We start from the raw sequence: 19,074 nt of genomic DNA on the forward strand, positions 1-19,074 counted from the left end.
ACCTACCGGAAAAAAGATACTATCCGTCTAGAGCATAAGTTTAGGGGGGTGTATTGTACACACAACTACATACATAAGCACTATATGAGTAGCCTCACTTTGCCACTGTAATATTGGGAGAGCTGACATCCTGTACCCCAGTCATTGACCAGTTGTCGTCACTCACAACAAAAATAACAACAGCTACGAAATGTATAACAAAGAAGCAAAAACGTTACTCTCCAGCGGCGAACAGCAGCCAACCAAGCCGAGAGTGACGTGTTACTTTGCCACCGGTGTACTTGACGTTCTAATGAGTGATGAATGTAACATATGGGAATTTCCGTTACAATCGCCACAAGCGTTTTAATGTAAACACCCGTTGCTCCTACATAAATAATTACCAAAGGCGCATATCAGCAGGCATATATCTTTCGATATACAGCATACGCTTACTGCTGCACACAACTACATACACATGTGTATACCAATATACATACTTTTGTGCATACCAATACTTATACAGGTGCACATGTGTGTATGTACTTGCTCGCTTGAGGCAGTGACTTTACAGCATTTCATTTACTCTCCCACCCACACACCGTTTACTGTTGTAAATTTCACTTACACCATTACAGTTGTTGTTTTGGTTGTAAATTTTTTCTTTTAATTTTATTTTTGGACATTGTTGAACTCGTCTCAGGCGCACATGTCAGCTGTTGCACTCTAAAATGACAGTTGAAAAATTTATTGTTCCTGGCGTGTTGGTTGAGTTGTGGCTACCGAGTTGTAATGTGAGAGATTTCACTGCAAAATATATTTGTTGTTGTTGCTTTAAGCTCGTTTAACTGGGTTTTGTTATGACGTGGGTTTCTACCGCTAAAGGTTATTGATGGTATATTACACATATATTTCCTCAAATGAAACATATTTTATGCTGATTGAAAGGAGTGTGGGTAGAGGGTGATAATTTTGAGTATTTTTGAAGTACTTATTTGTATTGGAAATGTTAGAAATTCTTAAACGTGTTTTCAAATCCTTAACAACTAAGTAAATTTTTTTTTTCAGCTGATACGAAGAGATATCTATTTATTCACATATTTCGTCTTATTGAAAAATTTTTAGGCCTAATAGTATTATAAACTCCGGCTTGATATTCGGTAGAATACAAAGTAGAAAGCTTTGGTTTGGTAAAAATTAACGCGAGGAATTGAAATTCCAGCTTTATTAAAAACACAAGACTGCGAGTGATGCAAAGCTTTCAAAGATGGCCGAGAGATCGTTGACGACATGCCGCGTTGTGGACGACCTTCGACCTCTTCAACTGATGAAAATATTATAAAAGTGAGGGATATGGTGTTTGAAAATCATCAGGCAAGTGTTAGAGTGATGACAAGAGAGCTCGACATTCGAATGATTTTGGTGGATATTTTGGGTATGAAACGCGTTTTTGAACATCTTGATGAATCTGATTTTTTCTCAAAAAGAGTACCATAAACAGGTCTCTTCGGACATTGATAGTGTGAGTTCCGATCCCACATTCATGGAGAGTATTAYTACTACCGATGACACATGAGTTTGACATGCAAACASKTCAACAATCATCKGAAAGGAACCCGATTTCAGTCGAYCRAAGAAACAAAACAAAAACAACTGTTGGGAGTGAAGGCGAAAAAATAAATATTGATGAATAATTTATTTAAAATTTTGGCACTTTTTGTCACAATGTATATCATATATAGTTGGTATTAATAGTTGGGAATTGAGTGAAAAGATTTGAGTTGAATTTACTTATTGGTAATTAAAACTGTGCTGAGGTCTCATAGTCCTTCAGGCACTGGTTAGATTTCAAAGTCAATTAAAAATCAAGAAAAAATGTTAACGAAGCTGTAATACTTTTCAAAAATACCAAATATTCCTTACAAGAATTTGATTCTGTTCGTTTAGTTTGTAAGACAGTTATATGTCATGGGTCAATGTAACATAATCGAATATAGGCGGTTCTCCAAATTTCTTGGAGAGAAAAGGATTTGCACAAAATTCAGATTGCTGTCAAAACTGAATGATTAGTTCGCGTATATAYAGATGGACTGACGGACAGACAGACGGAGATGACTAAATCGAATTTGCTCGTCACCAATGTTTCCTTTTTGGTTTTAGAAACTTTGTGGCAAATTTATTACAGTTATTATAGGTTAGGGTATACAAATATTTTAAACCTTTCATAGCCGAGGTTAAAGCTATCATAAAGAATAATAATGCAAATCGAAGAGGTTGCTCTCATAATTTCCATTCAACATTAACTATGAAGACACATAAATTTAGGTTACGGTTTTTATTCCAGCAACGGAAGTCATGAAGATTTTGCTTGGATCGATATGCTTCGTGGTGATTTTAGTAATTTTCGTCTGTCAAGGATTTTGTCGCATGTGTGGTTCTAGGACTTCTAGATCAAGAGTTCAAAAACCTATCTTGAAGAACCCTTTCCACAGACAGCTTTAACAATTGACGACTACCAAGATCTTTGGATGTACTATAAGTGAAAGCCATAAGTGAAATTCAAAAGATTGTGACTCATACATATTGATTAATGTTGTTATAACTCTAGACGTGGTTATTTACGTCACCTACTGAAGGCTATTCGTAGGCAGTGCACTCGAAAGGTCTCACAAAATATCTACCCTATCAGCATAGCTAAAGTTCAATGATAATTATAATTCTACCCTTTAAGCGCTATTCTCACTAGCCAGAAACATCTCACCTCTTTTCAAGGAGTACTAAATTTGAAGAGACGTAATATCAAAACCTTGCCTATCTATATATTATACATACAWWTGATATATACTTAGTGAGTTGTATTTCCATGAAAACACGCCGCTCCCATTCCAGTATCATTATTTAATTTTTTTTAGTCTTACGCTTGATTAATAATTTGAATAATTTGTAGAGTCCTTACTAGTTAGTGCTGACTTATAATGTAATGTTTATTGTTAATATTTTGAAAACATATTTTCTTTAAGTTTACCTCAGGCTTTTGTAGAGTTCTAAATTTTTCTCACGAACTGGCAGAGATGTTGTGAAAATAGTCATAATTGTGGTCTAAATATATTTTTTTAGAGAAAGTGTTACTTACGTATTTTTGAAAAGTGTAAGTATAATATTTATAGTTTTTAGACTTTGAAGGGTTTGTAATTTTTTTGGCGGACTCACACGCGACTTCGAAATCTTTATAATGTGCCAATTTGTAAGTATAATATTTATAGTTTGTAGACTTTGGAGGGTTTTTAATTTTTCTAGCGGACTCACACGCGACTTACGAAATTTTTATAATGTGCCAATTTTTATACGTTAGGTTTCAAAAATGTTTGGAGACTTTGAAGAGTTCTCTAATTATGTCGCCTTTATATTGTGTTAAGCAAAGTTCCTTGAATGCCTACATATATAGTAGCTATCTATCATTTTGGAGAGTTTGGAGAGTTTTTATAAATCATTGGATTTCCGTTAGTATTAAGATGCAAGGTTCCTTGAGGGTATACATATGTATAAAGTAGCTATGTAAAATTTTGGAGAGTTTGGAGAGTTTTTCTAAAACAGTAGATTCTGATAATTATTAGTAATCACAAATATTCACATGAAACAGAAGACAAAATTGTGTTGTTTTACAAAAAAACTTGCTCTTTTCCCCTTATTAAATATAATTCAAAAACTTTCTGCACGTGGATACGAAGCATCGCTATAAATAAATAAATGTCAGGGAATGACAATCATTATTTTCGTCGTAACAATGTGAAATCTCACATTTAACCGACATCAATTTGCTTTACAGTTATTTTTATACACACGTATTTAATGCTTAAAGTTAAAATTAATTTCAAATGACGCTTAACATTTATTTTTAGCAACATTAAAGAAAACACCTGTCTAATAGGCGAACTGAAACACACAACTCGCACAAATGCTTGCGATTCTATAATTACGCACACTACCACTGGTAGTCTACGCAATTTCATTACGCCTAAAAATAGACTTGTAATATGGCTATATTCATGGCGGCTTTGGGAGAATTGTGTTTACGTTTGCTTGCGCTTTTTGCACTAAACCTTTTGCCACAGAACCACAATTTCTACACAAGCACATGCCTACAATATGTGCACATTGACGTTTTGACGTCATAAACGCAAAATTGAGAATGATTTCCGCTTCGTGACAACAAAAAGTTATTTTAAAGCAACATAAATTGTTGCAAAAGCTTTGGCCAAAGTATCCATTGAAACTGCTGTAACTGATATACGGGGGGTTTTTTGCTGCTTCTCCTCAAGGGTACATTCACCTCAGTGGCGGTAAAATTTCAGTGTAATAACAGTAAAAAATTTACAGACAGCAAAAAGTTAATAGCCGAAGTGTTGGTGTTGGCCAGCAAAAAAGGGTATTACACGCCTCGTTGGGCACGTAAACTCAAATTTCGTTCGGGATTTAAGAACTTCATTTTCGGACGGTCGTATACTGGTCAAAGTAGCGTGAGTGTTGATGGAAGGATTTCATGCGTATTCTTGCAAAGTGTCGAAATTTGTTTCCTGTTTCGGGTATTTGTCAGAAAATATATTTATGAAAGGGACGCAACACTTAAAATTTATGTATCTATGCACACATACAAAGTTTCTGCTTAGTTACGGTTTATTAGTTTTCCAGGTACAAAGTTTAAATTACGCTGTGCGTTGAAAGAATGACCGATGAAGAGCAATATATCGAGTAAAATATGTACCTGAGTTTATATTTCCACTTTTAGTGAAGTTAACTGAACGTTGTGAGCAGTTAAAATAATTAAACGTTGAGGAAACTCATTAATCAAAGCGCACAAAAGCTTTTGTTTGCCCGCTACAAAAAATGTATGTTAGTTCACCTGTGTGAGGGAATTCTTAGTACTGCTCCGACCTAAAGAAATTAATTTTCAGCAATGCTGTGTGCAAAGAACTAAGCTTTAAGTGTTAATATTCACAATTTTCATTAATATTTTAAAATTTCCATGATTTTCCCTTGTTTTTTCTGCGAAAGCATTAATTTGCAAGTTTTAGAGAGTTACAAATTAAATGTTGTGTGCAAAAAATTAACTAATTAACGTTTTATTTAAAATAAAACAATAAAATTCCGCTTTAAAAATTTTGGAGACTTTGTAGAGTTGCAGTTATATATTTGTATTTGTAAAATTTGTTTGCTAGAATTATTTTTAATTGCAAAAAGTTGTTTCAAACTACTATTTATGTTTGGAGACTTTGTAGAGTTGCAGTTATATATTTTTGTATGTAAAACTTATTTGCTAGGTTTATTTTAAAGTGCAAAAAGTTATTTCAGACTGCTGCTTTTCGTTTGGAGACTTTGGAGAGATTTCGAAATTTGTTTCTTATGGATTTTTTTGAAATTGTTCTCAATACATTGCAACGAAATTTTAATAAAATATTTGCAAACCGGGAAAAGGCATAACCACTTTTCATTTAGTTGGAGAAATACTTTGCATAATTTTTTTTGACTATACGAATCAAGTTGTATATTTAATAAAGCTTTAAGATTATGAGTAAGCCTTTATGGAAATATGTACATAAGTATGTATGTATGTACTTATCTGAACTAGCATGATTTTCGTCTGCCAGCAACATTTATAACGAAAAGTTCTGAGCTTACAAGCTAAAACTGTAGGTTTTGCAGAGTTAGATGCTTTTCTCCAACTCGTTAAATTTTTTATCATGTAAACAATGAATGGCCCACTCTAGTTCACACTTCTCAAACTATCGTCAAGTTATGTAATACTCAGAGCTGTACATTGTACACTTACCAATTGGCAACTGTGAGCCGTCAGCCTGTCACAATTACCTAACAAGTGGATAAACAAAATATGAATTCACGTCCCAGTGCTCACTCAACCAAACCAGTTAAGAAGTTTCTTCTGCTCTACCCGTACTATTATTACTGCATTTTGCTGTTAGGCTTTTAGGCTCAGTTACTTGTGAATTTCTTAGTTATTCAGCAAGCGTAACATAAGTTCAGGCGCAACCTTTGTACGGCAGCCTTCGTTGTACGTGTACATTTAAATGTGTGTGCATGGTATGGTCGCTGACGTACGGCACCTAACAAGATGTTATGCCCAACAAGACACGTGCAACTGCAGACATGTCGCCAAAGCGTTGGATAAATTCCATGCTACATCCTTTCTTCTACACAAATATCCTCACATACTTTGACTGGACACTTAGTTAAGCTTATTAGCTTACTCAACAAGAATGTACTATTTTCTGTGCATGCTTGGCTGCGTTGGAGAATTGTTATGTTACACAAAACGATTAACAGATTAGTAACAAGAAATGAAGACGTTAAACTAGCTTTAAAGTCTTAAAGCCTTTAATATTTATTTGTAGGAATATTGGTTGAAAATTACACAAATTTGACATATCTAAAATTGTAAGTTGATTAAAGTTACTAAAAATGTTATGCATACAGTATTTTGTAAAGACATATTTTTTGGAGACTTTGGAGACTTTTTAAAATTTAAAGAAAACGCTATATTAAGGAATTATAAATAGTTTTGTTTTCTAGCTCTATGTGAAATTCAATAAAGACAAAACATTGTACTCGTAGACTTTGAAGAGTTAAAAAATGGAAGAGTATGTATGCCTACATACAGGTAAGTCAGTTTGTAAGTTTGAGAAACTACTACAATTTTAATGAAAAGTATGTTCTTCTTTAAAATATAGAGTATAAACTGCAAACTTGGAGACCTTGTGGAGTTATCTAAGCAGGTCTAGTTTGGTTATTATATAAATACTTGAGCATGATATATGATATGTGTTACTCATTATAGCTATTACATAGTACTTTGAAAACATTTTCAGCACACTTATTTGTAAGCTATATAAATATTTTCTAATTTCAATAAAATGTGTTCGACCAATTTTTGAAGACTTTGAAGAGTTTTTAAAAGAGTTTTCATTTGATGTTTAAAAATTAAAATGTTAAAAATTGTGTTCGAAAAATTTTTGTAGACTTTGTAGAGTTTTTAAAAAAAGTTTTCATTTGATGTTTAAAAATTATTTGAGCACGAGATTTTGTATGTGTAACTCATTATAGGTACTATTAAATGTTTTGGAGACTTTCAAGAGTTATAATTTCCTAAACTTTGAAATTATATTCAGCAGACTTATTATCAAACTATGTAACGAAAACATAATCGAAAAGTTTTTGAAGACTTTGTAGAGTTTTCAAAAAAAATTTTCTCTTGAAATTTTATAATTATTTGAGCACGAGTTACAACACACTATTCTCACGATTTAAGATTTTAATAAGATTACACCTAACTTAAAGTAAATAAACAACAATAAGTTTAACAAAATGCCAAGAACCGCACACTTCAAATGTAAATTTTGCAATTTAAACGTTGCTGTCACAGACATGGACATATATGTATGTACATATGTATGTATTTCTCAAACACTTGATTGTACTTTTAAATTTATTTGCGGGCAAAGTATGGAGTCAACCTTCAGAAACAGCTGCTCTCCACAGCCTCAGAACACTTGTTGTGGAGTGCTAAAGGAAAATCTTAGCAGGCGCATTGCTGCACGACTGCCGACAATCAATGACCAACACAACTGCTAGCTGTGGAAATATATAGCTTAAAGCACACACTCACACACACACGGAAAAGTGAATAGAACTGCTTTCAAATAAACTAAATGCCAGAGGCAGATAAAGAAAACGCTCGTACAATTATCCAGCAATAGAGTGAAGCAAGTGTGAAAGCGCGTGAGTGGCATAAGATATTGATATACTCCAATGTATTCACTTGTTTTTGTTTGTGTGTGCCGGTTTAAGCGCAGGAAGCAAATGAAAATGGAAATAAGTCTGCCCATACTACTAGCTCATCGCTCAGTGATTGGCCAAGGTGGCGTAATGAAACACAAAGTTGTTGCCAATAAATTGTTGAACTGCAGTGGACAGCAAGGTTTGTAGAAGGCTCTCTGTTGCACTCACACATACATACATACATAGTGTTCGCTTGGCACGCTTACTGCAATCGTTGATTTTTCTGCTGAAAATTTTTCATTGAAATTGAAATTGCAATCGTTTGAAGGAAGTGAAGTGTGTTAGTTCAGATTGAATTTGGCAGCGTTGCTGAAGTTTTTCCACACATTCTCAGTGAGTAGGAAATTAGAGAAGGAAATAAGTGAAATCGAAAGCTCAAGAAAAATCGCTCACTACCATTGATTGGCTGCAAATAGTATTACACCGCTCTATCAGCGAATAGTATTTGGAAATTGGTGTTTGCATATAGATTTGTATATATGTATATATGTATGTAGTATATACCATACCAGTGAGTGTGCATCAACGATATTCTAGACACACCAATTTGTAAGAATTTATTTTATTGCTTGGAAATGGATTATTTTCTATTAGTTGACGGTAGCATCAATTTCTTTGCTAGTGATAGCTGAAAATATAAGATTAATTAACGAATTTTGTGGGCACCTTATGCGTATACGCAAATCCAGGGATTGTAGTGAAACAATTTTAATTTTTTTTTTTACAGATTTGACTTTTTGGAGAGTTATGTAGAAATCTAAACTTTTGAATAAAAGTACAATTAACACCCACTCAGGGTCTGTTTTGCATAAAAAATTAATTTCGAATTTTTCGGTGCTCTGTCTTGTTTGGAGAGTTGTGTAGAGTTTTATATTTTTTAATAAAAGTACAATTAACTGCCACCCAGGGTCTGTTGTGAAAAAAATTTTGATATCGAATTTTTTGGCGCTCTGTCTTGTTTGGAGACTTGTTTAGAAATTTATATTCTAAATACAAATACAATTAATATCTTGTATTTTGCCTTTTTTGAGAATAAGTAGAGAATGGTGTAGATGTTCTTAATGTTTTATTCCACATGGCTTATATTTAAAGTGGATATAAATGTAAAATGAACTCGTAATCAAAGCTTTGGAGACTTTATAAATATAAATTTAGAGTGACCACAATTTGCGTTTTGCTAGTTCTTGTACTTGTGTAACCTTAAAAGACAAAGTTTAAAATTTCAGAAGAAAATTAATTAACTGCTTTCAAGGATAAATTGTTGGAGAGTTTATCGAAAATAAGTTAAAAATAAAAAAAAAGATGAATCAAGATTAATTAAATTTCAGGTGTATTTGAAATCTTAAAAGCTTCGATTTTAGTATCTAGGCATTTTTGGTATTTTGACTTTTTTTGCTAGCTGTGTAGAAATTTTAAAATTCGAGTTACACTTGTCTAGCAATTAAAAGCTTTGGAGACTTCATAAATCTACATTTCAGGGTGTTCGGATTTTGTTCTTGCTTTTTTTTGTACTATCTATATAAACCTACTAGACCACAGATTATACGGTCGCAATGTCTTGAGAGAAGCATTTTTGACATATAAGCTTTTGAAAACTTTTCAGGGTGCAGAAAATGTAACCTTATACTTATTGAAGATAGTTTTTGGACTTAATATTATATTCTGTGGGTTTTATTTCAAACATTAAAGTGTGCTTTATAAATAATTCTCAAAGCTTTTTAAGAGATTTCCTATATGGTCAGCTTTTGCTGAGGAAGTTTCAGTAGTATATTTTGTTATTCATCTTTGAAAGATTTAAGTATGTTTTGTAAACAAATTTGAAAGTGATTTAAGGGCTTTTCCATATTCTCTCTATAAGGTTTTGAGACATAATCAAATTCGCTGTAACATCCTAGTCTTAGAATCGTTATAGAATATATTTTATACATAATCCGCAGAGCTTTTAAAAAACTCTCCTATATTTTCTTGAGAGTTTTCGAAACTTTGTATTCAGATCCGCTATCAAAGAAGCAGCTTTCAATCAATTTTCGTTGCTAAAAATAATTTTTCAATAATTTTGAGTACAAAATATTACTTTGACAAATATATTTTAATTTTCTGCAATTCTTTAATAAAACTAGGTTATTTAACATAAATGCTGCTTCACTGGTTTGCGCTTTGAAAAATTTACTGTCCATCTTTCTTTTAGAACTCGCAATACGCTTAACATTCCGTTTTCATTTGCTATTTTTATTTTGTTGTTATTTACTTAATATTCTCGTTTTCTTTTGACTCTACCAGTGGATATCAACTCACTTTACATCTTTGAGCTATGCAAAAATATTCGATCTCATACTGAATTGCTGACCTTTAAGCTTGTTTATGCAACCTTTAATTTTTCATCTGAAAAAGCTACTTACACTAATTAGAAGGCGGAGTCAAAGCTGTTTACTGATTTATTTATTCTTTTTTTTTTGTTTGGTAGAATTGGTGAGTTAATTATTATGAAATAAATTTGTCCTGATTGGGATAGTTGCAAAGATTTTTTACGATACATAGGTACATATTACGTTTATTCGTGAATTTCTTGGTTTGCCAAGAGTTTGTATTTGCCAGGAAAGCTAAGTAAGTTATCTTAATTTCAAGTTCTTAAAAGTTGGGTAAAAAGCTCCGATAAGAGCGGGAAGAACCTCTCAGAGGCGTTCGATAYCAAGTCAGGTTTAAACAACGATACTCCCTTTGGTGTATATTCCTAGAGAAAATATTGGTCTCAACAACGGCGCCGTTTTTTCTGTTTTCTTCAGACTGGTAATGAATTTAGGGGAGACGACATATATCTTGTCATCAATCGTCACTCTCGCGACTTGGCCCCCATGTCACTGTTGATAGTTATAGCTTCGAAGTCGTAGGCGATTTCGTCTATTCTGGAACCAATATAAACAACAACGACATTATCAGCCTTGAAACCCAATGCATAATAACTCTTACCAATATGTACTACTTCGGACTGAGTTGGCAATTGAGATCAAAGACCAAACTCTATAAGTCCCTCATCATTACCCTCTCCTGCCAGTTGACATCCAAAAAGTTAAATAAATAGTGCTTGAAAATTGTGGTGTTGGAAACAGAGGGATAGTAGAAAATCTCGACATTACTTGTGGATCGGATTAACGAATTTCGGTTAATGTTTTAGGTATAGAGCTTGTTAATGCTAGAGTCGTATCAAAAGCCCTGAACCTTTCGCGAAAACGACTTAAAGTAGAATGGGATAAAGCGGACCTTTAACGCGAAAAAAAAAACTTTGACGAAGAAGAAAATTTACCATTTCAACCTATTCTTTGATGGTCGTGGTGTGGAGCATCATGAATTTATTCCACAGCGCTAAAGGGTCAACAAGGAATACTACTTGGCTATTTTGAGGCCTTTAGTATGATTGTAACTAACTTTGTTGCTTGACACGAAACGAAAGTCATCGCTCAGTCACAGCATTGACCAGATATGAATATTTGTGACGTCTTTCTATTTTCTAAATAAAATAATCCTCTTCGGTGAATCTGCCATGAGTTCATTGAAACCATTAAAGTCATTCGCGGGAGGCTCTGAAGACCATCCTATCAGATGTTTATAGCAAGTGTATGGGGAATTTTTTCGAGAGAATTCTATTCTTTTGTTGTCAGTTCTGGTCCCGGTTTGAAAAGATGTGATATGAACTATATGGAATAAACTATAAGCTCTTTAAATGAAAAGTTGATCAATATATTTTTTTAAGAATGTCCATCACTATAAATATATTTTTTATCATCACTTAGAATTTACCTAGAAATTATTTTTCTTGTTTACGATTATTTCGCAGCGTACTTTGTGGTCCACTACTTGAGTAGTTGTTTTGAAACTTTAACGCAACGTCAACACTTATTAAGTTTATGTATATTTCCTATTCCAGTTGAACTTCCGCTCTAGCGTATTTATGACATAGCGAAGCACTTGTGTCAGCATTGGTTGTATAAACTATAAAATGTGAAACTTTTTTACTGACCCGCTCTGTTGTAAAAAGAGAATATGCGCAACAAAATGCTATGAAACTTTAGCACTCGCTCAAATGCAGATATGCCAAGCGAGTGGAAAAGGCGTCTTCTCAAAAAGTAATACTCACTAAATTAAGTGATATGCAGTTCAAGCGTAGAATTGTTGAGAATAAAGTATAAAAGCTTCTTAAGCACATTCGTAGTATAAGTTTTGTTGTCAACCTTAAGCTTTGTTTAAAAATAGTATATCGGAACCAAAAACTTTATCAAGTAGGTACGAAAAACTTTCAGGGTTTTAAAGTTATATAAAAATTATTTATAAAATATATAATCTGTTTTTTGTAAAAGTTATTTTTATCAAAGCGTTTGTGAAAGCTTTCGAATACAAACATTTTTAATAAATTTCATCTAATATTTTTGGCATTGTGGCTAGCTGAATGCTATTAAGCGCTCGAATTGTGTTAAATTTTTATTTTTCTACTGAAACCTTACTCCGAGGTGTTGGTATAGGAAAGCTGTTTATGAAATTTTACTACGAGCTCAAAGTTTCTTTCATTTGTTTAATCTAGTCTGCAGAAGCTGTATGTATCTGCCTAAAGATGTTATAGGTTACCATAAATTGTTTAAAGTAAATAAACTATTTAAGCTTTCATATGATGAAATTTTCGATGAAAGTTTTGTTCTAAACAAAGTGTCATACCAAGTTACGGGCTTACTTTAGCTAAACATTATTTAATAGAATTATTTGAAGCTTTCACAGAATAAACGTTAAGGTCAAAGCTTTGATCTAAATAAATTTTCAAACTTTTAAATTAATTAACTGAAAAATAATATAAACTTGATGTTTAAATGAAGCAACTAATGCTATCACTGGATGATCTTTGGGTCGAAAGCTTGTACAAAATAGATTTTTTAATTAAAATCCAACTTATTTTCTTTTAAGCMTTTTTAAATAGAACTAATTTAAACTTTCACTGGCTGACCTTAAGGTCGAAAGATTTGTAAAAAATATATTTTAATACTGGATTCAGAGTTTATTATCAGTTTAAGCGCCTAAAAATGCAGAGTAAAGCTTGAAGTTTAAACCATACAATTGAAATTTTTACTTGATGAATTTAAGGATGAAAGCTTGTACTAAATATATGTATATATACATACTTTATTTTACACATTTTTAATATAACTAATTGAAGCTTTCACCGAATGTGCTTTAGCTTTGTACTTAAAATTTTTTTATAACATATACAAGTTATAAGACTGAAAAAATTAATTTTTAAAATCATTACTTTCGTTGACTGTAATATATTCTGCCTAAGATTGGGAGTTGAAGTCTATTTCTCAAAGCCTTGAATGGACAGAACTGAGAAGTAAGATATACAAACTCAGCAGATTGCCAAAGGAAGTAGAAAATGCAATAAAAATTACCACATTGGCGCTCTTTTTAAATTATAGAAATATAAACGATTTTTTTTTTTATAAATGGAAATCTCTATGGTGAGCAAATAAATTCGAATTGCGTTGTGTGGTTATAAAGCTTTTGTCAAGTTGTGAATCTAAAATCAGAAATTATGGAAAATTTAAACTTTTATGCAAAATACTTTAGAACTTTTAAAGTGCTTTTTTGTTGTTACCATTACAGCTTTCGAAGTGTCTTTCAGCTTTCGTAACTAGGTTTTGGAATTCTTAATTGCATAATTKAAGTATATTTTATATATAATCGCAAAAGATTTTCAAGAGCTTTTTATTTGATATTTCCTAGGAGCTTTCGAAATATTTTTAGGCCGTCAGAGAATGTGCGTGATATTTTTTCTTGTATTTCTCAAAATCTTATTCATAGCTTTCAAATATTTTCTCTATAGAGCTTTTGAGCTTTTAAAAAGTTTTCCTTGCCAAAACTTCACAAACAAAGGTTTGTTATTGAAGGTATGTAGGAATATTTCATATAAATTGTCACTAGCTTTTAAAGAGCTTTCCTATGTGATCAAAAACCGCATAAAGCTTTCGTTCTGAAAATTCTGTAAACAAGTTTTAGCGTTTGCTGTCTATAAAATCAAAAACATGTGGGAATATTCATATAAAGTGACAAAAGCTCATTAAGTGCTTTTCTAAGAGCTTAAACGTTTTATTAAATTTTTGTTGTAACACCTTTTGGCGCTTACAGTCAAAGTATGTACAAATAGTTCATGCTTTAATTCGGTTTTCGCTGCAAAACTTTAATACGACTGCATGCGCCTTAAAGCTTTCACAAACACTTTTATGGCTTACACTAAAAACAAAAATAAATAGAAATACATATTATTATTAAGTAAACTGCACACTAAACTAATTTACTTTGAATATATTACACATATATTAATAACTCGCAGCTAAATACCAATTCCGTAAAGCAACACTATGCAATAACACAACCAACCAATTTATTTGTGAATAGTAAATATTTTTTTAATCAAATCAATATTTCACTTACGAACGCAAGTTATTTATAATAAATATATTTATATAYATATGAGAAAAAACGAATTGGTGGCAGCAACAAATTGCAAGCAGCAAAAAGTTGTATAAGAAATTTTGGAAACAACTCGCTTCAACAATTTTTTATTAATTAACTAATTTATTATTTGAATAAATTCAACTCCAAACTGACATTGAACAACACAAAATAGCGTTTTTTACACATATTGAGTAAATATTTGTTTGTTTTTGTAATTTTTGWTTTTTTGCTGAGCAATTTAAATTTTCAATAAGTGGTTCTTTTTGTTAAAATTTTAATTATTTGTATTTTTTTGTTGGTAATTACACAAACAAAAACCAAACTAAATGCAAAAAATTATGAGTATATTTATATTTATATGTATATTTGTAAATAAACGCACATAATTGCAAATTTTTTACACAAACTGATTTAACGGAACGTAAAATTTTCTCTTTACAAACCAACAATCTCACTGGTTTTTTATACAGGGTGATGTGTGGGTGTTTATTTTTTACTAAGATGTCGTTGTGAAGCCTTTTTCAAATAATGTTACAATGATTTTGTTTTTTTTAGGTTTGGAAAATATTTTACAGAATATTTTAAATTAAAAATTTTGAATTTGGTTTTAGAATTTTTAAATTAAAAATTGTGAATTTAGTTTTAGAATTTTCGTAATTAAAATTTTGGAATATATTTTTAGAGATTTAGTTATATCAGAAGCATAGTAAATTAGAATTGACAACTTCAAATGGGTCAGAACGAAACAATGAAACTACAGAGAGAGAACGGTTGTTTAAATTTTACAGTTKCGCCTACCAAAATAATTATGAATATTTATGTTTATTGCTTAGTTGCTATAGAAACATATTTACAARTCAAATAATTATTTGCGAGTATGTATGTTAGGATCCGCTGAGTTTTGATTTGAGTTTGATGTTTCTTGATGAGTTTATTTGAAGTMTCAAAGAGCCAAAAAATTYGTCAAAAATTTCGTTTTGAACAAAAAGTTATGTTTTTAGCTGACGAAGGAGAARAGTGATTTAATTTTTGCTGTTGAATAAGAATACTGTCCTCAAAAACATTTTATTTAATCCATTKATCAATATTTACGCGTCTTTCTTCCGATAAAGCTGGCAAAATTTTAACAGTACATAAACAGGTCCAACTCTATCAACTCTATCTCCTTACCTTACCAGTGATGCATAAGATCTYTTTCATAGACTTTAGTCTTCATTCTGTTGGCAAGATGAAATACCAAGGGATTATCCTTGGTACAAAGCTTTTTTGGAGGCCAAATATCGGGAAGAGAATAAGAAAGGGATCGGTTACCTTAKATTGCTATATAGGAGCTATAGGAAAAAGATCCGGACTCTCATCAAAGTTGGTGTTTTAGCTCTGCGAAACCGTAGTCAAGCCAATAATGTTCTATGGTGTATTCATCTGATGAAGACCGATCGAAAATAGATACACTTGCTACGAAACTTCGAYGTGTAAAAAGAGTAGCTCCCTTTGTCATCTGCGATGTCTGCGAACTACACCAAAATTAGCATCCGTAGACACTACCGACAGATGTATTGCTGTGAAGTGTGCTTAAAGYTTAGAGAAGCTGGTTATATGAAGGGGTCCGAATAAGCTACGTTGTTATTCTCTCTTCATCAACCGTATTCATGAAAATTTGAGGCCACTAGAGCCTGCTTTTTCTCTGCTCACATATTGACGAGGATTATGAGGAAAAGTCGCTGAAGAAGAGGCGCAGTGAGTTTTTTCACTGAAGAGTCGAAGGCAAAAGGGGAGGTTGGAGGTGGACTTTTCTGCAAGGGGATTTCCGTCAATTTTAGCTTTGGGCTACCGGACCATTTCAGAGTTTTTCAGGTAGAAGTGGCTGCTATTAAGGTGGCGGTAGGCATAGAGTTACCAAGTTCAGTAAAACGCAGAAGGTCTCAATACATTTGTGATAGGTTCAAGGCGCTTTGCCGATTTATAAAGCTTTAATAATAACTTTTGATTTGTTATATAARAGTATTTGAGTATCACAACGAACGGGCGTTCTAAGCCATCTAAAATAGATGAATGTTGGGATCGACGTCTTAACCTTATGTAACCTAAGCAATCTCCAGAAATTTATTCTCGATTTGTTTATTTTAATTTACCCAGTTTGAATCTTAAATATTCTTTAGCCTACTCAGTTAACGTTATTAAATGTAGACAGTTTTTAACTGGTACTGTTTCAGGTTTAGGACAGTTAAAAGGTTCTAAAGAAATACATTGCCTGTCCTATAATATTATATTACTTGTTTGACGTGGGACAGAAAGAGAGATTGAGCAGCCATATTTGATCGAATACTCTACCGATCTCTCAAAATGTTTTGAAATGATGTCGAAATCGGAATAGCGAGATCGATAGATCTTTACTGTGTAACAAAGTCGAAATTCGATCACGAGATGCTTATATTGCCGAAAGATAATTCTTTAATCCCGTAATAATTGGGCCTTTGGGAGAAAAGTTTCAAATAACCATAACCGAGACACCAAAGTTGGGTTAGAGGACATGTGCCAATAGCGTTCGGTAAACTTCTCTATAAGGTATATAGTTTAAGGTACAAGTATACACTAAATTAGAGTGATTTAACTAATTAGTAGAAAATTGCGATATGTCTTTAGATTATCAGAGCATTAGTGCCTACAAGTATATGAACCGTTCACAGTAATTTGTATTCGTATCTAGTTTAAGTATAGGAAGTTAAGAAATATATCAATATTTATTATAACGATATTCTTCGATAGTTATCGGAGCGAATAAATACACTTACATACTACATTATCAGAGCATAAATGAGATGTCTAAGATCCTTCGAAACCACTGTTAAGCATGGAAAAAACATATCAATACTTAATATATCGATATGCTTGAAATGCGTCAATATTTCTTAATGCTCGATATGTCCATTAAAATTTGGCTAAACAGCAAAGTTTTAAAAAAATTTTATTTGAAATGACGTTAACCGATAAACGATAAACAATAYCGATATTGAAAATATCGATGTTYCATAATCATAATTTAGCGAAAAATATCGAAATAATATCAATTTAAAATGATCGATATGTCCCTTAAAATTTGGCTACATAGAAGAGTTTCTAAAATTTTTATTGGAAATTATGTGTATCGATAAACTGTCGACAATATCGATATTTCATAATCATAATTTAGCGGAAATTATCGAAATAAACCAAATTTAAAATTTAGTTTAGTAATAAGGTTTTTCGTTAATATTTATCTCGGTGCTTTTTGAACTAAACTAAAACCGTTCTCTTACTAACTATCACCCTGTATATATTTTAGCAACTGAAAACACTATGCATACTCGCCGAAGCAAGACCAATTTGTAATTCGCTATTGAACATAACTTACAATGCATGAATATTTAAAATCCAATTTCTTGCAACAAAAAAAAAAAAAAAAACTTGGCAAATTATGCGTTTTAGCTAAGCTTCTAATAAGGAAAAAATATTTTCATAAATTTTTTTGAAAAATCTTACAATTTTGTGTAATATTTATGAGTAATCAGGCAGCATGAATAACAGCCAAGTAAAATTTTGAAACTGAAGCAACACTAACAACAATAAACGCAATTTAAGGATCAAGATTTTTTAACTCAAAAGCAACAATAATTTCTTTTGTTTTTATTTATTTACTATATGTGATAATGCGAACTAAGCGTTAACGGTAATTTGGATTAAATTATTTTTTGGGTTTTTTGTAAATTAATTTTTTGAAAAATTTAATTTTTATTAAATACGGCAAAAGAACGTAAACGGAATTTTGCAAATTTTCTTGCTCTTTTTTTTCATTATACTCAAATTAGGCACTTTGAAGCTGCTAAATTTTCAATAACTTTTTTGAATTTTCAGGTTACGATAATTTGTTTTTTAATTTTATTTAATTATATGCTTGAAACTTATTCATTATTAAAGGCTATTGTTATATGTTATCGGGGTGGGAAAGGTGGGGGTATATCTTTGGTTTGTTGTGGTGTTTGGATTTGGAAATTTTAGTTAGAATTTTTGGGAGATGTATTTGYGGTTGTTTGTGGTTTTGTGTGCGTGTGTGTGTGTGCGGGTGCGCATGTATTTGGTGGTGGTTGGACGGGAGGATGTTAGGAAGTGCAAAACACTAATGGAAACGTTATGAACTCACCATCATGTAGCGGATCTATTGTGTGTATCATAAGCTGCAATAGGCCATGACGGAATTTTGCACCGGTGTGTGTACTACCAGCAGTTCCACTGCTATTACCTGTTGCGCCAGCGCCGCTGCTCGATCCCGGCGGTCCAGAGCGTGTCTCYGATGCGGCACGCGATGTGACCGAGCCGCCTGGTTGTGTGGCCATTGAAGTCTCCGATGAGTTCGCCGCATTGCCCTGTTTGAGTGATGAACGATTTGTTGTTGTAACGTTTTTGGTATGATAGTAGTAGTAACAGTTGTTGTTGTTGTGTTTGTTGTTTGTTGTTGTTGTTGTCGGATTTTATTGACAGTTGATATAGCATATAGTTGTTTTTTGGTTTGGATTGTTCGTTGTTGTTGTTGTAGCGAGAGTTAGCGAGAAAAGTTTGGTTGGTGGTTGTTTCAAAAACGAGATGAGAGAGRGAGAGAGAGAAAAGAGCAAACATGTTTGTGTTGTTGAGAGAAAATTTTTTGTTAGGGTTTTTTTGATTTTAAGGAGCAGAAATAAGTAAAGGCGGCGAACGAAAGAGAGAGAGAGAGAGAGA

General features: G+C 32.3%; 1 protein-coding gene across 1 annotated transcript in view; it reads right to left on the minus strand.

The window, feature by feature from the left end:
- Positions 1–18,502: 18,502 nt before the first annotated feature.
- Positions 18,503–19,074, minus strand: part of LOC108974466 — a gene marked incomplete at its 3' end in the record, with an annotated part of 185,911 nt that continues 185,339 nt past the window's right edge. Inside the window, exon 3 of the mRNA XM_018942324.1 lies at positions 18,503–18,725. Coding sequence (XP_018797869.1) covers positions 18,503–18,725 — 223 coding nt within the window. The remainder of the gene's footprint in view (positions 18,726–19,074) is intronic.

The sequence above is a fragment of the Bactrocera latifrons genome, unplaced genomic scaffold, assembly GCF_001853355.1.
Source record: "Bactrocera latifrons isolate USDA-ARS-PBARC rearing strain unplaced genomic scaffold, ASM185335v1 scaffold_112, whole genome shotgun sequence".
Lineage (NCBI taxonomy): Eukaryota > Metazoa > Arthropoda > Insecta > Diptera > Tephritidae > Bactrocera > Bactrocera latifrons.